A 26,790-nucleotide genomic window follows, 5' to 3' on the forward strand; every position below is an offset into this window, starting at 1 on the left:
CAGTTTATTGGGAAGGGTAGAAATATTTGCTGAAAAGAATTATAAGGCCTTGAAGTCAGTGACACATCATTCTTTTCAGTTCTTTCTTTTTCATCCTCTGGTACCCAATTTCCGACAATTTTCAGCAAGTAGTTTTTCGATAATGGAGGGTGAAACTTCAAACGCAAGTCATGAACCATACTCTGAATCGCTTGGAACGTTTTGATGTAGAGAATTTTACTCGTTGGCAAGAGATCGTGAAATTTTTTCTGATCACCACCAAGTTACGGTATATATATTCTTGAAGATGGATTGGAGGAAATTTATGTCCAAAAAGTCGACGACACTGATGATTTGAAGGCCAGACGTAAGAAGCGTCAGGAAGATGATTTCATGCGTCATGGTCATGTTTGGAATGCCTATGATTCCCATCGAAGTACTTCGCATGCAAAGGAATTATAGACTACGCTTGACAAAAAATACAAGATTTCTGATGCAAGCAACAAGAAATTCCTGATTTGCAACTTCATGGACTTTAAACTGGTTGACAGTAAGTTAATTATTTTCCAGGTCAGTGAACTTTTACTCATTTTAATCATCTTAAAGATGATGGAATTGAAATTTCTTATGCCTTTGTTGTTGGGGTTATTATTTCTCCCCTTCTCCCTTCTTGGAATGGTTACAAAAAGAAACTTAAGCATGCTGAGACTGGCCATGACTTAAAAGGTTTACAACGTCATCTTCGTATAGAAGAAGACTCGCGTAAACAATAAATTAAGGATAGTCAGCAAACTGAAAAACTTTTTAAGGTTAATAGTGTGGAAGAATCTAAGACACATTTTTTTTAAACCTAAGAATGATACTCAGTTGAAGAAGCAATATATCAACAAGAAGAAGAAGGTTGACTGCTACTTTTATAAGAAACCCGATCATTATGCTCGTGATTGCCATCGATGAAAGAAACAAAATAAAAATGAGGCAAATATGGAAAATAAAAAATTTGTAATAGTAGTGCAAGCCGCCAATGTTGTTGCTGATAATAGTAGTGGATGGTGGTGAGATAGTGGTTCAACCATTCATATCTGTAAGGATGAAAATATTTACCTGACATACAAACCTGTTATTGGATTAGAAAACGAAGTTACTTCAGAGAACAACCTACGTAGCAAAGTAATTGGCAAAGAAACTGTTGAACTCTCGTTTACTTTGGGAAAAACTTTTACTATTACTAATGTTTTGCATGTCCCTAGCATTGTGTAAAACCTTGTTTGTGGAGACCTTGTTATGAATGATGGATTTAAGACGACCCATGAGTCTAGTAAATTTATATTTCCCAAAATGGTGTGTTTGTTGGACAAAGATATGCTTGTAATTGGATGACTAAGCTTAATATAATAAATAATGGTTCTTCTTGTACTATCGACTTTATTTATGGAAGGCATGGTTAATTAGGACATGTGAATTATGGTTCTCCTAGAATTAATTCGAGACCTAGTCCAATTCTAAATACTCTCAGGATTAAGTCGTTATAAAAATTGACCGTCGCAACTTCGTATAGCTAAGACCAAGTGAGCCCATAGTTACTCAGTTCCTTCACTAAACCTGCGCCTATAATCTATCAAGTTTGCGCACGTGAATCCCAAGACAGAATCCACTATCTTGAGTTGTTTCACCTGTTGTAAAGACTTCTGCTCCCAACTCCTTTGGATCGTAACCCGAAACAACGAAAAATTAAATTTGTTTCAGTAACCAACTTACTTATCAATCTCCCAAATCAAGATTTCGACCAGGTATAAAGTAGAGTAAAATATCTTGTGTTCAGATAATATAAACTCTAGCCAAATATCAAACCAAGAAAATGATTATCGAAATAATCAATCTTAGTGAACAAGCTCTATCCAAATAACTCTACGAGGAGAAACAACTAGACAGTTTGCTCGATCCTTGCACAGGTCTTATGTCTATCAAGATGTAGTGATCTACACTACAAATGGATCTCAGGCATCCGGTTTCTGCCTTTAGAATCTAAGGGATGAAGAAGAGAAGAAAGAGAAAGAGGATTTAGATTAATTTTCTGATAGGTTCTCTTACGGCCACTCATAGAATAAATAGACTAAAACACCTGACCCGCTCGTGTGAGACACACGAGTACACTAACATTAACATTATTAAAGATAACGGCTACAACTAACTAGAATAACGGTACCAGGTAAGATTTACAAGGCACCTTTCTCACTACCAACTCATGACAGGGTTATGACAACTACCCTCTACTCCACCATATCCTTGTCCTCAAGGATTAGCTTTGGAAATTGCTTCTTCATCAACATTTTATCCTCTCAAGTAGCCTCAGATTCTGGCATCCGCTCCCATAGCACCAGTACTTGAGTTACGTCTTATTCATTCTTCTTGAAATCTCTTGTGGCCAGTACCTTCATTGGAATGGCTTGTAATTGTCCTCCCATATCAGTATGTGGTAAGCTAGTCTATACCATTACTCCTGCTCCTACTTTAGGTTTCGAGCTGTGAAACATGAAAAGTAGAGTGAATCTTGCAACCAACTGGAAGCTGATAAGCATGTAAATTGTACATTTTATACCCATATTTATATTAGCTAGTATACAGTATTTTAGTTACTAATACTATTTTAGTGCTTTTGTAGAAAGTACAAGTGAATTCGATCATCCAGCGAATAAACAGCAAAATGTGAGACTTAATGGTGTTTGCAACGAAAATGGCAAAATGTGGTTGGCCTGGTATTTCCATATATCAGCAACCACAATGATGAAATGTGGTTGGCCTGGTATTTCCATGTATCAGCAACCACAATTATCAAATATGTTGGCCTAGTATTTCTATATATCAGCATCACTTATTATGCTGGTCTGGTATTTCTGTATATCAGCAACACTTATTATGCTGGCCTGGTATTTCTATATATCAGCAGCACTTATTATGCTGGCCTGGTATTTCTATATATCAGCAGCCACAGTGATGAAATGGGGTTGGCATGGTATTTCCATATATCAGCAACCACAATTGTAAAATGTAGTTGGCCTGGTATCTCCATATATATCAGCAGCATAGAATTATTTCACAGCCGAGGTCACAATGGGCAGACCAATTTTAATTTTCTCTTCCATTAATGCATGGTGAAGTGAGTCGACGTCAGCACACTAATGTCACCTAAGATTGGTCAAGAGTGACTTTATTATTGTTAACATAATAATGGAAGAATATCACCTACGTGACCACGTGCAAATGAAGTGCAAATGAAGAAAAATGAAAGATTAACATATCTTGTCCTTATATAAATTCTCTTGCTATATAAATATAAAGAATCTGAAGGAATATTTTAGACTAAATGACGTCATTTGTTCAAATACAGTTAAGGTGGGTCCCAGCACATGCAAGGAAATATCATGCTTTATAAATGAAATTAATTCATTTCCTCGGTGGTTTCATATACTATGGAAAGTGGAGATTCTCTGATATTTTACAATGTTTCGTTATATTATGACACGCGGCACAATATTATTGGGTGGATTGTATTTCATGATATGTGGCAGACTTCTATTGGGAGGTGATATGGTGACGACGTGAATTCATCTGTGGGCTATATTTATGTGTTGTTTCAAAATGAAAAGGGGGGAGGACGCAGAGCCGGGGGAGAGAAGAGAAACAAGGGTTTGGTGTATTAGAATTTTCTTTTCTCATGGTTTGCTAAATTGATTGTTAGGGTATAGGTAGAAACCAATTATTGTGTGAACTCTACATTTATATGCTAAATAATGATTTGATTGATTAATAGTTTTTCTTCATATAGCTCGGTATTTAATCGATTATGTGATTTTCTTGATTACTTATGCTTTTCAATTGATATTGCGTGCTTGGTTAAATTCTTTGACGCCATATGCTTTAGGATTGATAGGTAATGCTTTAGAATCACTATCCATGAAGCGGAGAAAAAATATTTGAAAATCCATGGAATTTATTTTTAACGATTAGTAGAATTTGCATAATTGATTGGTGGAAACCGAAGACCCTAATAACCCACATTCATTTTGTTTATCTTTAAATTATTTATCATTTTATTTTGTTCCGAATTTCTAAAAATCCTTAAAACATTATCTTGTTGATTACTTAATTTTTGGCATTAGTTGGTAGAGTATTTCACACTCCTCGTGGGAACGAACCGCATTTGCTATCTATATTACATTTGACCTGTGCGCTTGCGGATGAAACTAGATTTCATTTAATCATTAATTTTGGTTATATAGAATCTACATCAAGTTTTTGGCGCCGCTGCCGGGGAGTGGTTGCAAAATATTCTCTAGTTGATATCATTGTATATAGTTTACTTTTAGTTGTTGTACATAATTTATTTATTTATTTATTTTAGATTTTCCTTAGTTTCTTTTTACGCAGTTTGTTTGATTTTTATTTTAGGTACCTTAGTCTGAAGAGGAGCGGGCGAAAAGAAAGTATGCACTCGCAAATCTTTTGCAAAAGCGACTCGGAAGATCCATTAGAGGTTTGCTTACCTCATTTTGGGTATGGTTTTGATGATGATAATGTTATTTTTGAAGTCAATTCTTTGTTAGACTCCACACCGCTGCTAGACACTAGTAATAGGAAATCCAAACTAGAACCTCTAGTTCTTACCAAGTCTCGACTAGTTCCATTTGTTGAGAAAGCTCCGAACATGACCCTTAATAATGAAACCGTTGTAGATGATAATGGGTCAATTAGTCATGATATCACTATTCCGTTGAGCCCTTGCTCCTCGGATCCATCTAATGATTTTCTAAAAGCTTTTGTGAATATTTAACATATTGATACCGGTCAATTCAGACCAATTTTACAAGTTATTTTCTCAGACTTAAAGCCGGATTTAGGGAGTGAAACAATTATTCAATTCCTTAAACGATATGTTAAATGTGAATCTGATTTACTTCACATTATCATATACGGTTGGACAGGTTCAAATAATGTATTAAATAAGATTGAATTCAGTTTGTGCTCCCTAGGTATTCATCATTCTTACTGCAGGTTCATATTTTCAACTGACCGGATTAGCTGGGTTGATCTACAACTTTTCAGACTTTATATATATGATTGGCAGCGTACTTTGGGGTACCAACGTCACATTGTTTTAAAACGTGCCACCGGCAAGTCGGGAAACAGATAACTTTCGCTTCATGGGAGTCAACCCATCAGATTTTTTCCCTCTACTCTATCTTTTTTTTTATTTTGTTTATTTTTGCATTTCCCATCTTAATTTCTAAGTTGGATGACTCAATTACATTGAGGACAATGTAATGTATTAAGTGTGGGGGAGTGGGTAATTATCCATATTTTTGCAGATGTTCACTTTTCTTAGGAATTAAAAAAAAAAAATCAATTGCATAATGTCTTTGTTTTGCTCGAGAACTAGCAAAATATAAGTATGGGGGTGTTGATAAGCATGTAAATGGTACATTTTATACCCATATTTATATTAGCTAGTATACAATATTTTAGTTACTAATACTATTTTGGTGCTTTTGTAGAAAGTACAAGTAAATTCGATCATCCAGCGAATAAACAACAAAATGTGAGACTTAATGGTGTTTGCGACGAAAATGACAAAATGTGGTTGGCTTGGTATTTCCATATATCAACAACCACAGTGATGAAATGTGGTTGGCCTGGTATTTCCATGTATCAGCAGCCACAATGATCAAATATGTTGGCCTGGTATTTCTATATATCAGCAACACTTATTATGTTGGCCTGGTATTTCTATATATCAGCAACACTTATTATGCTGGCATGGTATTTCTATATATCAGCAGCACTTATTATGCTGGCATGGTATTTCTATATATCAACAACCATAGTGATGAAATGGGGTTGGCCTGGTATTTCCATATATCAGCAACCACAGTTGTAAAATGTAGTTGGCCTGGTATCTCCATATATATCAGCAGCATAGAATTATTTCACAGCCGAGGTCACAATGGGCAGACAAATTTTAATTTGCTCTTCCATTAATGCATGGTGAAGCGAGTCGACGTCAGCACACTAATGCCATCTAAGATTGGTCAAGAGTGACTTTATTATTAGCATAATAATGGAAGAATATCACCTACGTGACCACGTGCAAATGAAGTGCAAATGAAGAAAAATGAAAGATTAACATATCTTGTCCTTATATAAATTCTCTTGCTATATATATATAAAGAATCTGAAGGAATATTTGAGACTAAATGACGTCATGCGCTCAAATACAGTTAAGGTGGGTCCCAGCACATGCAAAAAAATATCATGCTTTATAAATGAAATTAATTCATTTCCTTGGTGGTTTCATATACTACGGAAAGCGGAGATTCTCTGATATTTTACAATGTTTCGTCATATTATGACACGCGGCACAATATTATTGGGCGGATTGTATTTCATGACATGTGGCAGACTTCTATTGGGAAGTGATGTGGTGACGACGTGAATTCATCTGTGGGCTATATTTATGTGTTTTATCAAAATGAAAAGGGGGGAGGCCGCAGAGCCGGAGGAGAGAAGAGAAACAAGGGTTTGGTGTATTAGAATTTTCTTTTCTCATGATTTTCTAAATTGATTGTTAGGGTATAGGTAGAAACCAATTATTGTGTGAACTCTACATTTATATGCTAAATAATGATTTGATTGATTAATAGTTTTTCTTCATATAGCTCGGTATTTAATCGATTATGTAATTTTCTTGATTACTTATGATTTTCAATTGATATTGCGTGCTTGGTTAAATTCTTTGACGTCATATGCTTTAGGATTGATAGGTAATGCTTTAGAACCACTATCCATGAAGCGAAGAAAAGTATAGCGGAGAAAAAATATTTGAAAATGCATGGAATTTAGTTTTAACGATTAGTAGAATTTGCATAATTAATTGGTGAGAACCGAAGACTCTAATAACCCACACTCATTTTTTTTATCTTTAAATTATTTATCATTTTATTTTGTTCCGAATTTCTAAAAATCCTTAAAACATTATCTTGTTGATTACTTAATTTTTGGCATTAGTTGGTAGAGTATTTCACACTCCTCTTGGGAACGAACCACATTTGCTATCTATATTACATTTGACATGTGCGCTTGCGGATAAAACTAGGTTTCATTTAATCATTAATTTTGGTTATATAGAATCTACATCAAGTTTTTGGCGCGCTGCCGGGGAATGGTTGCAAAATATTCTCTAGTTGATATCATTGTATATAGTTTATTTTTAGTTTTTGTACATAATTTATTTATTTTTTCTTTTAGATTTTCCTTAGTTTCTTTTTACGCGGTTTGTTTGAATTTTTTTTTAGGTACCTTAGTCTGAAGAGGAGCGGGCGAAAAGAAAGTACGCACTCGCAAATCTTTTGCAAAAGCGACTTGGAAGATCCATTAGAGGTTTGCTTAGCTCATTTTGGGTATGGTTTTGATGATGATAGTGTTATTTGTGAAGTCAATGTTTTGTTAGACTCCACACCGCTGCTAGACACTAGTAATTAGAAACCCAAACTAGAACCTCTAGTTCTTACCAAGTCTCGACTAGTTCCATTTGTTGAGAAAGCTCCGAACATGACCCTTAATAATGAAACCGTTGTAGATGATAATGGGTCAATTAGTCATGATATCACTATTTCGTTGAGCCCTTGCTCCTCGGATCCATCTAATAATTTTCTTAAAGCTTTTGTGAATATCAAACCTATTGATACCGATCAATTCAGACCAATTTTACAAGTTATTTTCTCAGACTTAAAGCCGGATTTAGGGAGTGAAACAATTATTCAATTCCTTAGACGATATGTTAAATGTGAATCTGATTTACTTCACATTACCATATATGGTTGGACAGGTTCAAATAATTATTGAATAAGATTGAATTCAGTTTGTGCTCTCTAGGTATTCATCATTCTTACTGCAGGTTCATATTTTCAACTGACCGGATTAGCTGGGTTGATCCCCAACTTTTTAGACTCAATATATATGATTGGCAGCGTACTTTGGGGTACCAACCTCACATTGTTTGAAAACGTGCTACTGGCAAGTCGGGAAACAGATAACTTTCGCTTCATGGGAGTCAACCCATCAGATTTGTTCCCTCTACTCAATTTTTTTTTTTTTTTTTTTTGCATTTCCCATCTTAAGTTCTACGTTGGATGACTCAATTACATTGAGGACAAGGTAATGTATTAAGTGTGGGGGAGTAGGTAATTATCCATATTTTTGCAAATTTTCACTTTTCTTGGGAATTAAAAAAAAATCAATTGCATAATGTCTCTGTTTTGCTTGAGGACTAGCAAAATATAAGTATGGGGGTGTTGATAAGCATGTAAATAGTACATTTTATACCCATATTTATATTAGCTAGTATACAATATTTTAGTTACTAATAATATTTTAGTGCTTTTGTAGAAAGTACAAGTGAATTCGATCATCCAGCGAATAAACAGAAAAATGTGAGACTTAATGGTGTTTGCGACGAAAATGGAAAAATGTGGTTGGCCTGGTATTTCCATATATCAGCAACCACAATGATGAAATGTGGTTGGCCTGGTATTTCCATGTATCAGCAACCATAAAGATCAAATATGTTGGCCTGGTATTTCTATATATCAACAACACTTATTATGCTGGCCTGGTGTTTCTATATATCAGCAGCACTTATTATGTTGGCCTGGTATTTTTATATATCAGCAACACTTATTATACTGGCCTGGTATTTCTATATATCAGCAACACTTATTATGCTGGCCTGGTATTTCTATATATCAGCAGTCACAGTGTTGAAATGGGGTTGGCCTGGTATTTCCATATATCAACAACCACAATTGTAAAATGTAGTTGGCCTGTTATCTCCATATATATCAGCAGCATAGAATTATTTCACAGCCGAGGTCACAATGGGCAGACAAATTTTAATTTGCTCTTCCATTAATGCATGGTGAAGCGAGTCGACGTCAGCACACTAATGCCACCTAAGATTTGTCAAGAGTGACTTTATTATTGTTAGCATAATAATGGAAGATTATCACCTACGTGACCACGTGCAAATGAAGTGCAAATGAAGAAAAAGGAAAGATTAACATATCTTGTCCTTTTATAAATTCTCTTGCTATATATATATAAAGAATCTGAAGGAATATTTGAGACTAAATGACGTCATTTGTTCAAATACAGTTAAGGTGGGTCCCAACACATGCAAGAAAATATCATGCTTTATAAGTGAAATTAATTCATTTCCTTGGTGGTTTCATATACTATGAAAAGTGGGGATTCTCTGATATTTTACAATGTTTCGTCATATTATGACACGCGGCACAATATTATTGGGCGGATTGTATTTCATGACATGTGGCAGACTTCTATTGGGAGGTGATGTGGTGACGACGTGAATTCATCTGTGGGCTATATTTATGTGTTGTTTCAAAATGAAAAGGGGGGCGGCCGCAGAGCCGGGGGAGAGAAGAGAAACAAGGGTTTGGTGTATTAGAATTTTCTTTTCTCACGGTTTGCTAAATTGATTGTTAGGGTATATGTAGAAACCAATTATTGTGTGAACTCTACATTTATATGATAAATAATGATTTGATTGATTAATAGTTTTTCTTCATATAGCTCGGTATTTAATCGATTATGTGATTTTCTTGATTACTTATGCTTTCAATTGATATTGCATGCTTGGTTAAATTCTTTGACGCCATATGCTTTTGGATTGATAGGTAATGTTTTAGAATCACTATCCATGAAGCGAAGAAAACTATAGCGGAGAAAAAATATTTGAAAGTGCATGGAATTTATTTTTAACGATTAGGAGAATTTGCATAATTAATTGGTGGAAACCGAAGACCCTAATAACCCACACTCATTTTGTTTATCTTTTAATTATTTATCATTTTATTTTGTTATGAATTTCTAAAAATCCTTAAAACATTATCTTGTTGATTACTTAATTTTTCGTATTAGTTGGTAGAGTATTTCACACTCCTCGTGGGAACGAACCGCATTTGCTATCTACATTACATTTGAACTGTGCGCTTGCGGATAAAACTAGGTTTCATTTAAACGTTAATTTTGGTTATATAAAATCTACATCAGAAGCTTAAGCTTCTAAGCTACAATGTCTATCTTTGTTATCACTTGATAAGGGCCAAAAAAATTTGCAGCTAATTTTAGGTTCCTCCTCAGTTGTACTGAAATTTGCCTATAAGGCTGTAATCTCAAGTACACCCAATATCCTACAACAAAAGACCTTTCTGACCTCTTCTTTTCTGCCTGTTGCTTAATTCTGTGTTGAGAAGCTTCTAGTGATTCCTTCAATAGTCCAACCATCTCCTGCCTTTGCTGTAAATTGTCATCTACTGTTGCATGTATCCAAACTTGAGAAGATAGAATGCCAAACTGTGAAGGAGCATAACCATAAAGTGCTTGAAATGGGGTGAGTTTCAATCTTGTATGATAAGAAGTATTGAACCACCATTCAGCTACTGGAAACCAAGAGACTCACTTTGAAGGTTTAAAATTAGTCATACACCTGAGGTAAGACTCTAAGCAAGCATTCACTCTTTATGTTTGTCCATCTGACTGAGGATGGTAGGCAGTGCTCAAATGTAATTAAGTACCAACCTTAGCAAATAGTACCTGCCAAAAGTTGTTGATAAACACTGTCTCTATCTGAAACAATTGACTTTGGCATGCCATGCATCTTGTATATGGTGTCTAGGAACCTCTTAGCCACTGAGGAAGTTGTGTATGGGTGGTTGGGGGCAATAAAGTGGCTACATTTTGTAAACCTATCCTCCACAACCAAAATAACATCTCTACCTTCTGACTTGGGTAACCCTGTTATGAAGTCCATACTAATATGTTCCCAAGCTTGATCTGGTATGGGTAATGGTTGGAGTAGCCCTGCCGGGAGTGTGTTGAAGCCTTTGTGTTGCTGGCATATGTCACACTTTTTGACATAAGTGATAACTTGGTTCTTCATTCCTACCCATTAAAAGTATAACTTTATTTTTTGGTAGCTTGTTTGTCCTCCTCAATGTCCTCCAACAGTGGATGAATGAACAAAAGCAAGTATTTTTCTTCTCATATCTTTAGTACTTCCCACATATATTCCTTGCTTATATCTTATTACCCCTTGCTGGTAGGTATAATGGTCCATAGCTTTTCCTTCCACCAATAATTCAGGAATTAAGTTTTGGGCCATAGTAGCATTAGTATAACTCTCTAGTACATCCTGTAACCAAGCTGGCTGGACTTGGAAAATAGCTTGACACATGGAGGTATCTGTTGTTCTTACCCTTGAGAGGGCATCAGCCATAACATTATCAGTTCCTTTTCTATACTTCAATTCATATGTATACCCCAACATCTTTGCAAATCATTTCTGCTGAAGCATTGAATGCACTCTCTGTTCCATGAAGTATCTTATACTCCGATGATCCGTATAAATGGTAAACTTGTTGCCCATCAAGTATGCTCTCCACTTATTGACTGCCATGACTACTGCCATCATTTCTTTTTCATGTGTATACATGGCTAAAAATCTTTCTCCTATGCCTTTGCTGAAGAAAACTATAGGCCTTTTTTCTTGCATGAGAACAGCTCCAACACCTAAATCACATGCATCAGTAGCCAGCTAAAATGGTTTTGAGAAATCTGGAAGTATTAAGACTGGAGTTGTGGTAACAACTTATTTAAGTTTTTCGAAAGCTAACTGTGCTTCTGCACTCCAAGTAAAATTATTCTTCTTAAGTAAGTCTGTCATTGGCTTGCGAATAAGACCATAATTCTTGACAAACTTCCTGTAATAACCTGTAAGGCCTAGGAATCCCCTAAGATCCTTCAAGGTGGTGGGTACATACCATTTCACCATGCAGGCTATCTTCTCTGGGGCAGCTGCAACTCCTTCACCAGAAATGATGTGTCCAAGATACTCAATTTTGGACTGTCCAAAGGAGCACTTGCTAAGTTTAGCAAAGAGAGAATGCTCCTTGAGTATGCTGAAGGCAATGGACAAATGTTGGAGGTGAGTCTCCATATCTGGGCTATAGATTAAGATATCATCAAAGAATACCAAATGAACTTCCTCAAATAAGGTTTAAAAATGTCATTCATTAAGGCCTGGAAGCTTGCTGGTGCATTTGTAAGTCCAAAGGGCATAACTAAAAACTCATAATGCCCTTGGTGAGTCTTGAAAGCAGTTTTGTGGGTGTATGGTGGATGAATTCTAATCTGATGATACCCTGCTCGCAAATCAATTTTAGAGAACATCCGGACTTCTTGAGCTCATCCAAAATCTCATCAATTATTGGAATAGGATATCTATCTTTGATGGTAATGTCATTCAATCTCTTGTAATCTACACAAAACCTCTAGCTATCATTCTTCTTCTTAACCAAGAGTATGGGAGATGAAAATGGACAGTGGCTGGGCCTAATAACCCCAGAATTAAGCATTTCTTGCACCAACTTCTCTACCACTTTTTTCTGAATGTATGGAATTTTGTAAGGTCTCTGGTTTGGTGGAGAAGCTAATGGTTGAAGGGGAATAAGGTGGTCATGTGCTCTAGTGAGGAAAAGAGCAATAGGTTCTTGAAATATGCTTTTAAATGAGTCAAGAAGGGGTTCTAGTATGGTTGGTATTGTAGGTGTTGAGTCAGTACCTGTCATGGAAAATAAGTGGCCCACCAAGCTATGTTTGTGTTTTTTCAAATACTTTTGGCAGGACTTCCCTGTCATAACTGAGATGCTGGTGGACTCAGCATTACCTTGCAGAATAACCTCCTTCCCATCTCTCTTGAAAGAGATTAGCATATTCTTGAAGTGAAAGCTAAGAGGACTAATTTCTTTCATCCAGTCTACTCTTAAGACCATATCACATCCTCCTAAGGCCAAAACCCTCACATCAAATTTGAATGCCTGGACTTGCGTTTGTCATTGAAGGCCTGGGCATCTAGCATTGTTTATTAACTTATTGCCATCAACCACTTGAAATACACCTGTGGGTTCTATATAACAACCAATCTGTCTGGCTAGCTCAGGATCTATGAAGCTGTGTGTGCTTCCACTATCTACCAGAATAGTGAATTTCTTTTTATTCTTAATAGTTCCCAAGATCTTAATAGTGTTGTGGGTGACTGTGAGTGGGGAAAAACGATTTGCTGGTTTTTACGGAATTGAAGAGTCGTCCGTGTGGAGACTCCGTGAACCGAGCAAAATGTTGAACCTCACACAGATGCACTGCAAGAAGGGAGTGATTTAAGTTCGAGAGATCAATCTGTAAGACCCCAGCCTAAACCAAGAACAATGGCCGTTCCAGAGTCAATTCAGTCACAAGAAAGGATGGGTTGATCTGTAGGAGGGAAGCTGAGAAATGTGTGAGATCAATGGTGATCTGAGATTGTAGGTGTGTTGTGAATTCAGCGTAAGAATGCTCTGAATGATTGAGTTTTTCCCAATTGAGAGTGATTTCTGTGAGTTCGAGTAGACAAAAGATTGTCTTTATGAACTTTGATAAGAAATTGCTCGTTTAGGCGACTGTTGTTCGAATGTTCGAAAAGTCATATGTCTTTTCAATCATGATTCAGAGACATTTTATAACGCCGTAGTTAAAAACACCATGATCCCATGAAGTGTGACAGTTGCTGGAATCCGAGAATAGGAAATGGGGAAATCATGTTAAAACCAATTACTCATCGTGCGGAGACTTGGTTAACTTTCCACCCACTACTTTGCTGATTCTTCTAACTGATTGCACGACTTGCTCACATTCTCATCGTGGGTGAACACACGTCGTAGACCGCCAGACCAAAACCTTAGTTAATATCCCCTCATGTGACACGATTGAAATCTCGTGATTGTGGAGTCAGTTGCTAACTTTATGGGACGATGAGTCCATGTAGTGCTGAGTTGAACATGATTAGGAAATGTTCTGAAACTCGTGAATTTAATATGTCTGCTGAGACGAGGTATCATTATAACCTAAGACGAGCAAACTGCGTTGCTGAATTGTTGAATATTGATAGTTGAACCAATATTCTTTTGATCTGAGCAAATATTGCTAGTCTGAGTGAATATTGCCAGTTTGAGTGAATGTTGTCGGTTCGAGCGAATATTGCTAGTTTGAGCAAATATTGCTCATTTGATGAATTATTGGTAGAAGGACCAAATAAAATATTAATTTAAATTACTGACTGCTGGGTCGAGCAAAATAAATGAGAATGTTGATCATGAAATCAACATAAAATTATCAGTGTTTGAATCTGCTCAGAATCACGTTTCTGCAAAGCTCTGGATTCAAAACCCTAATTTTACCGAAATGATGATTTATTGCAAATCAACACAGGACCGCCTACATGGGATGACGGGTTCACATATAACGCCCAGATGCTCAAATGAGCAAAAATACCAAAGTCTCTTGAGGACCAGTTGGTGAAATCATGATTTAACCATTTATTAAAATAATGCTCGTGTGAGCGACAAATAATAAAACCTGGTGTAGAAAATACGAGGGACCCGCCAAGAGGTCATAGGACCGGCTCCTGGTGGCCGTGGGACCAATAGATGGTCGTTTGAGCAAACTTCCAATTGTTTGGAAAGAGATTGAACCTAATATGAGCAACTGAGTAAATTGGGTTGAAATCATTAAAGCATATGGGACCAGCTGTTTGCAAGCCTCAGGGTCACCCTTGGTCAGTCAAGGGGATGTGCCTGTGTCACCATGATGTCCGCGCTTTAGTCCTGAGAATTTTGATATTTTCTGGTGCACGTTTGAGCAAAATTTGGAGAAAATATGCAAAATCCATGGTTTTGCTGAAACTGGGAAAAGTACGTAAGATGATGTAAATAATAAATAAAACATGGGATTTCAAGGTGTGTGACTGGCACGGCTAGGGCATAGCCAGCCGGATGACAGACGCGGTCCCACATGCTTATCCCAGTTTTATGTGATTTTATGTGTTTTCTCTGATTTGAGGGAAATTTCATGAAAACTGGAGAGTTTGGTGAAATTAGGGAACTCTCATGAGAGATAATAATAAAATAGGGAATGAGAGTGTGGGACCGGCATGGCTAAGGCATGGCCGGTCGGCCAATGGGCGCGGGTCCCAAGCCACTCTTCCCAATTTTATGTAGTTTTGATGATTTTAGCTAACTTTCATAAAATCAAAAGGATTTGTTGAAAACCAAGATATTTTGTTGAAATCAGGGAGTTTTCATGAAATCAGGAAACAAAACACCAAATAATAATATAATAATGGCATGTGGGACCGGCTAGGGCATGGCCGGCCGGCTAGAGCGCGGTCCCACAAATTTTCTCTAATTTTTGATATTTTGATAAAATCATGTGATTTTAGAGAAAATACATGAAATTAGGTAATTTTATGGAAAATTCATGAAATTATGGGAATTTTCATAATTTAAGAGGAAAATAATAAAATAATAAGGACGTGAGATGTGGGACCGGCCACGGCCAAGGTATAGCCGGATGGTGCTCGGTCATGCAATACCTTTCCCTAATTTTATTATTTTTTATAAAATCATGTGATTTTAGAGGAAATACATGAAATTAGGTAATTTTATGGAAAATTCATGAAATCAAGAGAAATTCATAATTTAAGAAGAAATAATAAAATAATGGGGACGTGAGGTGTGGGACCGGTCACGGCCAAGGCATGGCCGGCTGGTGCTCGGTCACGCAACACCTTTCCCTAATTTTATTATTTTTGATAAAATCATGTGATTTTAGAGGAAATACATGAAATTAGGTAATTTTATGGAAAATTCATGAAATCAAGAGAATTTTCGTAATTTAAGAGGAAATAATAAAATAATGGGGACGTGAGGTGTGGGACCGGCCACGGCCAAGGCATGGCCGGATGGTGCTCGGTCCCGCTACACCTTTCCCTAATTTTATTATTATTGATAAAATCATGTGATTTTAGAGGAAATACATGAAATTAGGTAATTTTCATGATTTTAGGGGAAATTATGATAAAATATGAAATTGAATGCGGGACTGGTTACGACATGATCGGTCGGTTGGTGAGCCCAATCCTCTGGCACCCCTGTTAATATTTTATTGTTTTTCCTTCCTATTTTGCATAGGTTCATCGTTTCGTTGTATTTTGAAATACTCGTTCGTGCGGTGACTGTTAGTGTATCATCGTTGAATACACTTTCACCATTTAAATAGGGACTTACTTAGAGGTAGCTCAGACGCCCGGTTGTTGATTATTTATTACTAATTGTGGAATTCAGTGGAGAATAATTCACAAAACTGAGTAATAAGATGTTTATTATTAATTCATAAGATCAGCTGAGGATTCAACTACGAATTCAAAATAATAAAGTGAGCATTACCATTCCATGGGATCGTAGATTCGACCATAGAATCGGAGTAATTAAGATTTATCTATTACCATTTATGAGACTAGTTGTGGATTCGATCATGAAATCGGAGTAATGAGATAATATAGTTATTGTTATTCTATGAGATCAAGTCGTGGATTCGACCATAGAATCAGAACAATTGTTTATTGCCATTCCATGGGACTAGTCGTGGATTCGACCATGGAATAGGAGCAATTGTTATTGCCATTCCATGAGACCAGTCGTGGATTCGACCATGGAATAGGAGCAATAATAGATTATTCTGGGAATTCAGTAGTCAATGTCACGGCAGAATTAATCTTAATTAGGAATAATTAACTTTGTGGCTCTATACTAGCAGAGCAAGCTGTCTAGGAGCATTAATTATCTCGATATGAGCTTGTCTATAAGTCATATCCTTTATATAGTCAGGGTAAACTCGTTGTTTGTTCCTGAAGACGTTATCACTCTATACTAGCAAAGCAAGCTATCTAGGAGCCGTCCATCTCGTGATACTATATAGAAATAATCATTGAAAGTGGTCAGTATTCATGAGATATGTCGTTGTCCAGTCGTGAGACTACATATCTACATGTACTCTGAGAGAAATTACTCTCCGTTGAGAATTCGATGAGAGACCCGTGTCTCAATACTCACGTCTGATTGCTGGATCAGAGCTTCGTATAATTATGAGTTTACGATTTTATCCCTTGTCGAAAATACACCATCTACATTAAGTCCACTGCTTACTTAGGAAAGCTGTGTTCCTCAGTCAGCATTAAATGGTGATTTTCCGGCCATAAATAATAATACCAGTAATTGAACTTAGTCGTAAGTTGAGACGTTGCCGGATTTAGAGAGCATGAGCAAACCACGACTTGATGAAGGCTTCAATGTCATGATTGGAGCGTCGTTTGATGAGCATAAATTGGTGTTGAACCGTTGGTTTGGACGACGAGTCCGTGGTCAGTTAGGATTCGCGGGTCCAGGACCAAGAAAGGGAATCCGCGGACGTTCGTTCGTTAGTTTAAGAAACAAACAAGATAGACCTGAGTCTAATGATAAAATTTTGTCTATGAGCTTTCACGAAAAACAATTTTTTTTTAAATACGTGAGATTTCACAAAGTGGAATAAACTCTCGTTTCAAAGGTGAATGCTCGTATGAGAGAAAAGGTTTTTTAATAGACATTGGGTCTGTTAGTAATAAAAAAAAATTATGAGCTTTCATGAAAATTTTATCTTCGAGCTGTCAGAAATCTTTGAAAATATACTCTCACTTCAAAGACAGATGCTCGTGCGAGGGAGCAAAATATATAGACATCTTTTTTCAAATTTACGTGAGTTTCACGTTAAATATTTTATATTTTGTAAAATCATGTTTTGATTTTGAACAACTGTTCAAAGTAGACAATTATATATGATGACATAATGTTTGTATGTAAGTTTTCACAATTTTAAAATGGACGTCTGTCCAATTTTTGAAAAACCAGTGAATGTTAAAATTCACGTGGGTTATTCACGGTTTGATGAAAATAAAGTCATGATTTTGAATAATGAATTTCGCTCGACTTTGCAGGTTTGAAGGAACGAGCAAATTTTCAAAATTTTGACGTTATAATCACTACAGCTAGTGAAATTGTAAATAGGTAAGAGTTGGATTGTTACCGTTTCAGCGCGTGCTTGTTATTGGTATATCCATGACTCCATGTATTTTGCCTCGGATAGTGGTGACTTCTGGTTACAACCACCCTTCTGGATATTCCGGCGAACACTCTAGAAATATCAAGTCAAACATGAAGACATTTGCAGATGTTCATCCTGGGATGAATCAACCTTTCAGAGACGCTGGAAAGCTGGTACTTTGTATGTCTCTAGCTCATCTGTGATTCGTCCCTTATCAGCATAAGCACCGCCGACTTCAGCAAATGAGACTATCGGCTGAAGATGAAGTTCAGCTTTGTGTTGATGGTGTAGCTCCTGATTCAGATGTGGATGAACGAAGAATTTCGCCATAATTCGTCATCAGAAAATTCAAAAATTAGGTCTTCCTTGAAATTGTTGTAGAATCTTCGTTCGATGTTGGATTTTCGCGGTCTACCTATATATCCTCATGCCCAGGAAATTTCCAAACTTTAGAGAAGAAGATTTTTGGGTTCCAAGCATGTTTAGGATCCGAAATCGACGAAACAGTAAACTTCCAGGAGACCTTCAGAAAATTTTTAGCTGGCATGTGGTCCAATGTTTTGGCCACAACTCTTCGCTCGTTTCTTCAATTATTGTGAATTTTGGATATGTTGAAGAGGACATCCATACTAAGAGAATGGTGTACGACCCGTCCACAAATTCTTCACCAATTTCTCCCATCTCGTTGGTTTGTACAGGGCAGTGTAAAATCATCTCAGGCGAGCTTGTTGTGAAACATTCATGTTGTGTCTTTAGACCATTCTCTTGTGTCTTGAACGGTTGGTGAAGGATTTTAATGTCATCGATTCCTTTGAGATCAGGACCCTTTGATTGATACATGATCATGGTGCTTGCAGCGCCATCTTGCTTTTGTCAGTCGTAGAACATCACTTCTGAAACCCTGGTCACGAGACTGTAGCTGAGGTTGCTCTCGAGACGGGATGATGTAATGACCATGGTTTCATGTCCCGGTGGTAGCATTGCTTTTATGATGAATGATTAGCACATGAGAGTCTGGTGTCACGAGTCTTGGACTGTAAAACTGATCAGTGGATCGTCAGTCCCCAGTATTATGTTAAGTCTCTCCTTTTCGTTTCCTCTTCTTCTGGCAAGACTTGGATAGAAGACCCACATAGAAAAATTGATGTAAAGACCCAGGTGTTAGAAGTTGGAGGTACCTTGATGAAGGACTTAGCGAAAAGACCTGGTGGACACCGATCGACTGTGGAAGTTATGAATCCCGTCTAAGAATTGCTGCTTGCATGTTGTACGCTCTGGAAATTGTAGGAACCTCATACGATGTCGGAATTTGATGCTTGACCCCAAATTTTGACGCTAAGAGACTGAGTTATCTAATGAGACAAGAATCACTCAATTTGGAGTTGTAGAGGTCATCCAACGAAGCGTGCACATTTGTAATTTGTAATCCCGTACAAATTTTTCAGATTTCGTAGACCTGACGGTAAAGGCCATATCTTTCAGCTTGTATGTCCGATTGATGCACCATTTTGTTATGTTGTATAAGAGACATATACGAACATCTTTCGTTGAGGAAACATTGTCCCATTCCTAACCCATTGGTACGTTTTTACAAACCCATGGCTTGAAGTGTGTTGTATCTCATTTGTAGAGGTGATGAGAACATCTTGTAGAAGACTCCGGATTATGCCCACCAGTCGTGCCAGATTTGGGAAGACTTTCATGTGAGCATGTTATTAGGTCTACACATCTTGATATGAATCATTGGTTCTTAGAGAAGTACGACTCATGTGTAACGCTTCAGAGAATGATTAGTTGATGAAGCCCTGAGGATGTTGCTCCTGAGACCGTTGTTGGTGCTGAAACCATGAATGATTATTCTCCAGAGATACTTGTCGATGCTGAGATCATGGATGGTGTTCCTCTAGAGATTATGTTTAATGCTGATACCATGGTTGAAGTTGCTCCAAAGACCGAAAAGGCTAGTATCTTTGCTCCTCCATCCAGTGAGCCTTTTACATTCACGAATTAGTTGATGATTTGAGCGTCCCTAAGATGAAGGTGTACTGAGAGTTCAACTTGACTGCTCCTAAAACATAACTCAGGTTGCCCAGAGTATGTTGAAGGAGTTAGTTCCATTCATGTATGAATGATGTTACATCTGCTTCAGGAGTCTTATCATGGGATAATGAAGACTTATCGATTGTAGTTTACTTTAATCGTGCTGGTGTTGAATCAATGTATGATCATTGAGATATTTGTGCTGAAGCTGTACTCTTTGATTGGGAGTACAATTTGATGGCTCCATAGATGCTTGAGCGTTGAGGCATATATTCCTTAAGCATCGAACGTCTTAGGGGTTTGATCATCTCGGCCCTGGAGTATCTTCTGTTAATTCAGCATCCCTTTCGTTGCAGTAGTGGGATTCGACACTTGTGCAGACATCAGAGCTTTCTGATTTTGTGGAACACATGGACTTGAAGGAGAAACGCCCAAAGTGTTCTTTGCCATGCTTGGACGTCAGTAATGAATGTTTCAGTGCTTGATCCGGAGAAATGTCAGATTCAACCACTTGGTAAAATACTAATGCGGTGAGGCCACCATTCATAACATCTTGTAGAATTGCTAGCATAATTAAGTCCCCATGCTAGGATAACATGTGGGTAAATAAATGGTAGACATAGAATGAGACTTGCCTGAGTGCGGAACCTCTTGATGAATGTCTATGCATCTTTTGCAGGTTCTTGCTTCAACCTCGTCAAAGTTTGAAATTCCTCAAAGTACTCTGATGATGGAATGTCCGTCAAATCTTCTAGATTAGAACTTTCTTCGTTGGAGACATGTGTAACCAAAGGGGGTTTGTAAGTACCCATCTTTTCAGCATTGATCCACGCTCGTCTGAAGGACATGTCATATCCTGGATCTTCCTGATTATGCAAAATATGCAAAATCCATGGTTTTGCTGAAACTGGGAAAAGTACGTGAGATGATGTAAATAATAAATAAAACATGGGATTTCAAGGTGTGGGACTGGCACGGCTAGGGCATAGCCAGCCGGCTGACAGATGCGGTCCCACATGCTTATCCCAGTTTTATGTGATTTTATGTGTTTTCTCTGATTTGAGGGAAATTTCAGGAAAACTGGAGAGTTTGGTGAAATTAGGGAACTCTCATGAGAGATAATAATAAAATAGGGAATGGGAGTGTGGGACCGGCATGGCTAAGGCATGGCCGGTCGGCCAATGGGCGCGGGTCCCAAGCCACTCTTCCCAATTTTATGTAGTTTTGATGATTTTAGCTAACTTTCATAAAATCAAAAGGATTTGTTGAAAACCAAGATATTTTGTTGAAATCATGGAGTTTTCATGAAATCAGGAAACAAAACACCAAATAATAATAATATAATAATGGCATGTGGGACCGGCTAGGGCATGGCCGGCCGGCTAGAGCCCGGTCCCACAAATTTTCTCTAATTTTTGATATTTTGATAAAATCATGTGATTTTAGAGAAAATACATGAAATTAGGTAATTTTATGGAAAATTCATGAAATCAAGGGAATTTTCATAATTTAAGAGGAAAATAATAAAATAATAGGGACGTGAGATGTGGGACCGGCCATGGCCAAGGCATGGCCGGCTGGTGCTCGGTCATGCAACACCTTTCCCTAATTTTATTATTTTTGATAAAATCATGTGATTTTAGAGGAAATTCATGAAATTAGGTAATTTTATGGAAAATTCATGAAATCAAGAGAATTTTCATAATTTAAGAGAAAATAATAAAATAATGGGGACGTGAGGTGTGGGACCTGCCACGGCCAAGGCATGGCCGGCTGGTGCTCGGTCCCGCAACACCTTTCCCTAATTTTATTATTTTTGATAAAATCATGTGATTTTAGAGGAAATACATGAAATTAGGTAATTTTCATGATTTTAGGGAAAATTATGATAAAATATGAAATTGGACGCGAGACTGGTTACGACATGATCGGCCGGTTGGTGAGCCCAATCCTCTGGCGCCCCTGTTAATATTTTATTATTTTTCCTTCATATTTTGCATAGGTTCATCGTTTCATTGTATTTTGAAATACTCGTTCGTGCGGTGACTGTTAGTGTATCATCGTTGAATACACTTTCACCATTTGAATCGGGACTTACTTAGAGGTAGCTCAGACGCCCGGTTGTTGATTATTTATTACTAATTGTGAAATTCAGTGGAGAAAAATTCACAAAACTGAGCAATAAGATGTTTATTATTAATTTATAAGATCAGCTGAGGATTCGACTACGAATTCAAAATAATAAATTGAGCATTACCATTCCATGGGATCGTAGATTCGACCATAGAATCGGAGTAATCAAGATTTATCTATTACCATTTATGAGACCAGTTGCGGATTCGATCATGAAATCGGAGTAATGAGATAATATAGTTATTGCTATTATATGAGATCAAGCCGTGGATTCGATCATAGAATCAGAACAATTGTTTATTGCCATTCCATGGGACCAGTCGTGGATTCGACCATGGAATAGGAGCAATTGTTATTGCCATTCCATGGGACCAGTCGTGGATTCGACCATAGAATAGGAGCAATAATAGGTTATTCTGGGAATTCAGTAGTGAATGTCACGGCAGAATTAATCTTAATTAGGAATAATTAACTTTGTGGCTCTATACTAGCAGAGCAAGCTGTCTAGGAGCATTAATTATCCCGATATGAGCTTGTCTATAAGTCATATCCTTTATATAGTCAGGTTAAACTCGTTGTTTGTTCCTGAAGACGTTATCACTCTATACTAGCAGAGCAAGCTGTCTAGAAGCCGTCCATCTCGTGATACTATATAGAAATAATCACTGAAAGTGTTCAGCATTCATGAGATATGTCGTTGTCCAGTCGTGAGACTACATATCTACATGTACTCTGAGAGAAAGTACTCTCCGTTGAGAATTCGATGAGAGACCCGTGTCTCAATACTCACGTCTGATTGCTGGATATGAGCTTCGTATAATTGTGAGTTTACGATTTTATCCCTTGTCGAAAATCCACCATCTACAGTGACATTACCTGATAATGCATGAACTGAAATCTCTACTTCATCTTCTGTCACATCCTAGATCACAGGAGAGATGATAGTGACTCATCTTCAGAAGTAGCAGTTCCATCATCATCTCCAACAAAAAAAAATTTGTTTTATGACGCATTTATGGCCCTTTGAATAGACTTCATCACAATTGTAGCAAAGCCCTTTTTCTCTTCTAGCTCTCATTTCAGCATATGAAAGCCTCTTGATATGTGGAAGCTTTGGACTGGTGCTGGTGCTTCCTCTTGGGGATGGAAACTTGGGTTGTGGAGTAGACATTATACTTCTTTGGATCTGGGAAATAAAAAAGGGTGGTAATTTAGCAGTCTTGGCCTTCTTGGCAGCATTCTCTATCAAAACTTCTTGCATTCTGGCTAGGTAAATTGCCTTGTCCAAGGTGGCTGGGGAGAACATTTTGAATGCTATTCTCGATTCATCCTTAAGCCCACTGATGAAGCTAGAAGTAAAATATTCCTCTGTAAGATGCTTATTCTTAGCTAACATCAAAGCTTTCAGTTCCTCAAATACTTCTTGGTATTCCAAGACTGTACCAACTTAGTTTAGTTTATTAAACTCTCCCACTATATCATCATGGCCTAACTCTTGGAATCGGGAGAATATAGATTTTTGGAATACTTCCCAGACTAAGAATTCCTTTCCAATTTGGTAACCCTAAAACCATATATGAGACTTGCCTTCTAGATACATTGCAGTTAAATGAACCTTTTGTGTTTCATCCATAGGATGTAACTGAAAGTACTTGGTACACTTTCTAAGACAAGATCTAGGGTTGATGCCATCAAACTTAGGAAAGTCGACTTTAAGCTTATGAGTATGAACGAAATTAGAGTTCTCACCAGGCAACATCCCTCATGTAGTTATGTCCTGGAATTGGGATGTAACCGGAGTATTAAGAATTCCTCCTCATGTATTCGATCTTGAAGCTTGGTCTCCCAACTAGTCCAACGCTCGCTTAGATTCTACTTTGAACAGATCCATCATAGAAGACAGTAGTAAGGGGGCGGAGTGTTTTGTTGTGCTTTGAGCTCCAAAATTTCTTTGCCCAACATTTCTATTTACTTGGTCAAAGCTTCGAACTCAGTTCTTGTCACTATGTAATCAAGGTCACTCAGAATCGAGCGCTTTGATACCACTTGTGGTGATCTACACTACAAATGGATCTCAGTCAGACGGTTTCTGCCTTCAGAAGCTAAGGAATGAAGAAGAGAAGAAAGAGAAAGAGGATTTAGATTAATTTTCTGATAGGTTCTCTTACAACCACTCATAGAATAAATGGACTAAAACACCTGACCCACTCGTTTGAGACACACGAGTATACTAACATTAACATCATTAAAGATAACGACTACAACTAACTAGAATAAGGGAACCATGTAAGATTTACAGGGCACCCCTCTCACTACCAACTCATGACAGGGTTATGACACAAGATAAGTAGCTTTTCTGATCCTTGAGAATCAAGTTTGCAAGAAGAATCATAAATATCATATTCAAAAAGAAAAAATCTACAGGTCTTCAATCTTCACTTCAAGTAACTGTTGCACAAATAACTTTATTATATTATTGGTCGATTGCACACCATAACTGAATATAAATTGACGTTGGATGATCAATGGTTTTATCTACAGATCTTGAATCACTAGATTTAGAATTGTCAATCCTCAAACAAACTTGAGTGGCATTTCATGAAAAGAGAAGGACCTTCGAATAAACAAGTTTGGTCTATTAACGATATAAATATACAGTTAGTCAATTAAATAAATATTAGTCGAAAACTAAAAGTGTAATATGATTTATACTATATAAGCATTGGTCGGTTGAACTCACAAGTGTTGCTATCTCAACCTTGTGGTCAAATTTTGTTGATCAAAACTATATCTCGATTTATATTCAACATTTGGTCAAGTCTCGAATTAGGATAGAAGTGTGTAGTTGAGAATCGGATGTCACTACATTCTACCGTTTGAAGGCGAATATAAACAAGGAGCTCTGGAGAACTTCTTCAACAAAAGGTAAATGAAGACTGAACCACCTATTTCTCAAGTTTTCATCTTTCTATCTATGATACATTATCGCATTTCTAAATTAGACTATCATAAGCATATCAAGAATTTCGAGTCAAGTTTATCTTGGTAATTAGTTCTCGAAACATGACTAAGCTAAATGAACATTTGTTCATACTTGATGAATTTCAGTTAAGAACGATATATTGTTCGTAATCAAAATCGTGATTCAAGATTATTATTCGAAAATCTCCTGAAATAATGATATGTGTCATTGATGTTTTATGGGAATGTTTCAAATTTATTTAGAGAGAAATTTATAGCTACATAAATTCGGATAAAGTACAGTATACATATCATTTTTATAAAGTGGGAGAATTGTTATAGGTATAAAGTTGTAATATGTCGAAACGTATCAGAGTAGCTATATGTCGACAACAGTCTTTTTGGTATGCATACTAGTATGCACACCTTAAAAAGTCTGTGAACTCGTGAACCCGGATCAGTACGCATACCCGTATGCATACTAGAAAACAATTGTTGTCTCATAACCAGTTTTATATCCGTACAGGTACGTATACCATAAAAATTCTATGACTTCGGAACTTAACTATGTCATAAAGGTATACATACCAGTGCGTATATGGTAAAAGTTTTGTGAACTCTGGAACTCGGTTTTGTCTTAGGATATACATACCGGTACACTACCATGATATAATTGTTCACGAATATGTTAAGTATATTTACATACCTAGTACACCTACTTAATATGTTTGTTAGAGCATTGCTCGGTCGAACTCGCAAGCGTTGCTATCTCAAGCTTATTTGTCAAGTTTAGTTGCCAAAACTATAAGTCTTGATTTCTAGTCTACTACTTATAGCTAAGTCTCGGATTAGGATAAAAATTGTAGTTGAGCATTAACCTTCACGACGTTCATCGACTAAAGACGAAGAACTACTAAGGGGAGCTTGTGGAACTTCATCAACAAAAGGTATGTGGAGACTTGAACTCATGTATCACTTAAAAGTCTATCTACTCTATCTCCTATTTGAGACAAAAGTCTTATAGCTATATAGACTTCAATTATGCATATTTGATACTTCAAGCTGAGTTTAACTCGCTTACATATTTCTCGAAATATGTGTTGGTAATCTTTCGCTTTAGCCAAGTTCATCTTATATTCTTGACGAAAGTCAAAAGATGATCATGTAAAAATTTCCTTATAACATCTTATATGATTTGTGTGAGACAGTCATTTGATATAGACTCAGAATATTTCATATTGATCATTCGATCACTTGAAAATTTCTTTGAAGTTAATAGTTTGTGTGAGAAAGCTGTTGTCATCTTCCGAGAATGTTTCAATGATTGAAATGGAGTTTAGAAAAATTTGATATAAGCATAGTATGTGTACTTGCGTACATGTAATCCAAGCCCGGGAACCATAGTATGCATACCCGTATGCGTACTGGTTGGTTTAATGAAAGTACGGGAACCTTGTACGCATACCGGTATGCGTACTGGCGTGGGGTTCAAGTCCGGGAATTTCCGCTGAGTTTGGAAGATATGCATACCCGTTCGTATACTTGCGAACCCAAACCTAGTCCGGGAACTTAGGTATGCGTACCCGTATGCAT

General features: G+C 37.0%; 1 protein-coding gene across 1 annotated transcript; it reads right to left on the minus strand.

Moving 5' to 3' along the window:
- Nucleotides 1-11,701: 11,701 nt before the first annotated feature.
- Nucleotides 11,702-12,049, minus strand: LOC113273330 (uncharacterized mitochondrial protein AtMg00860-like). The gene has a single exon (XM_026523068.1). It carries the CDS (start codon nt 12,047-12,049, stop codon nt 11,702-11,704), a length of 348 nt encoding a protein of 115 aa, XP_026378853.1.
- Nucleotides 12,050-26,790: the final 14,741 nt, after the last annotated feature.

Source organism: Papaver somniferum, chromosome 4 (assembly GCF_003573695.1).
Source record: "Papaver somniferum cultivar HN1 chromosome 4, ASM357369v1, whole genome shotgun sequence".
Taxonomy (NCBI): domain Eukaryota; kingdom Viridiplantae; phylum Streptophyta; class Magnoliopsida; order Ranunculales; family Papaveraceae; genus Papaver; species Papaver somniferum.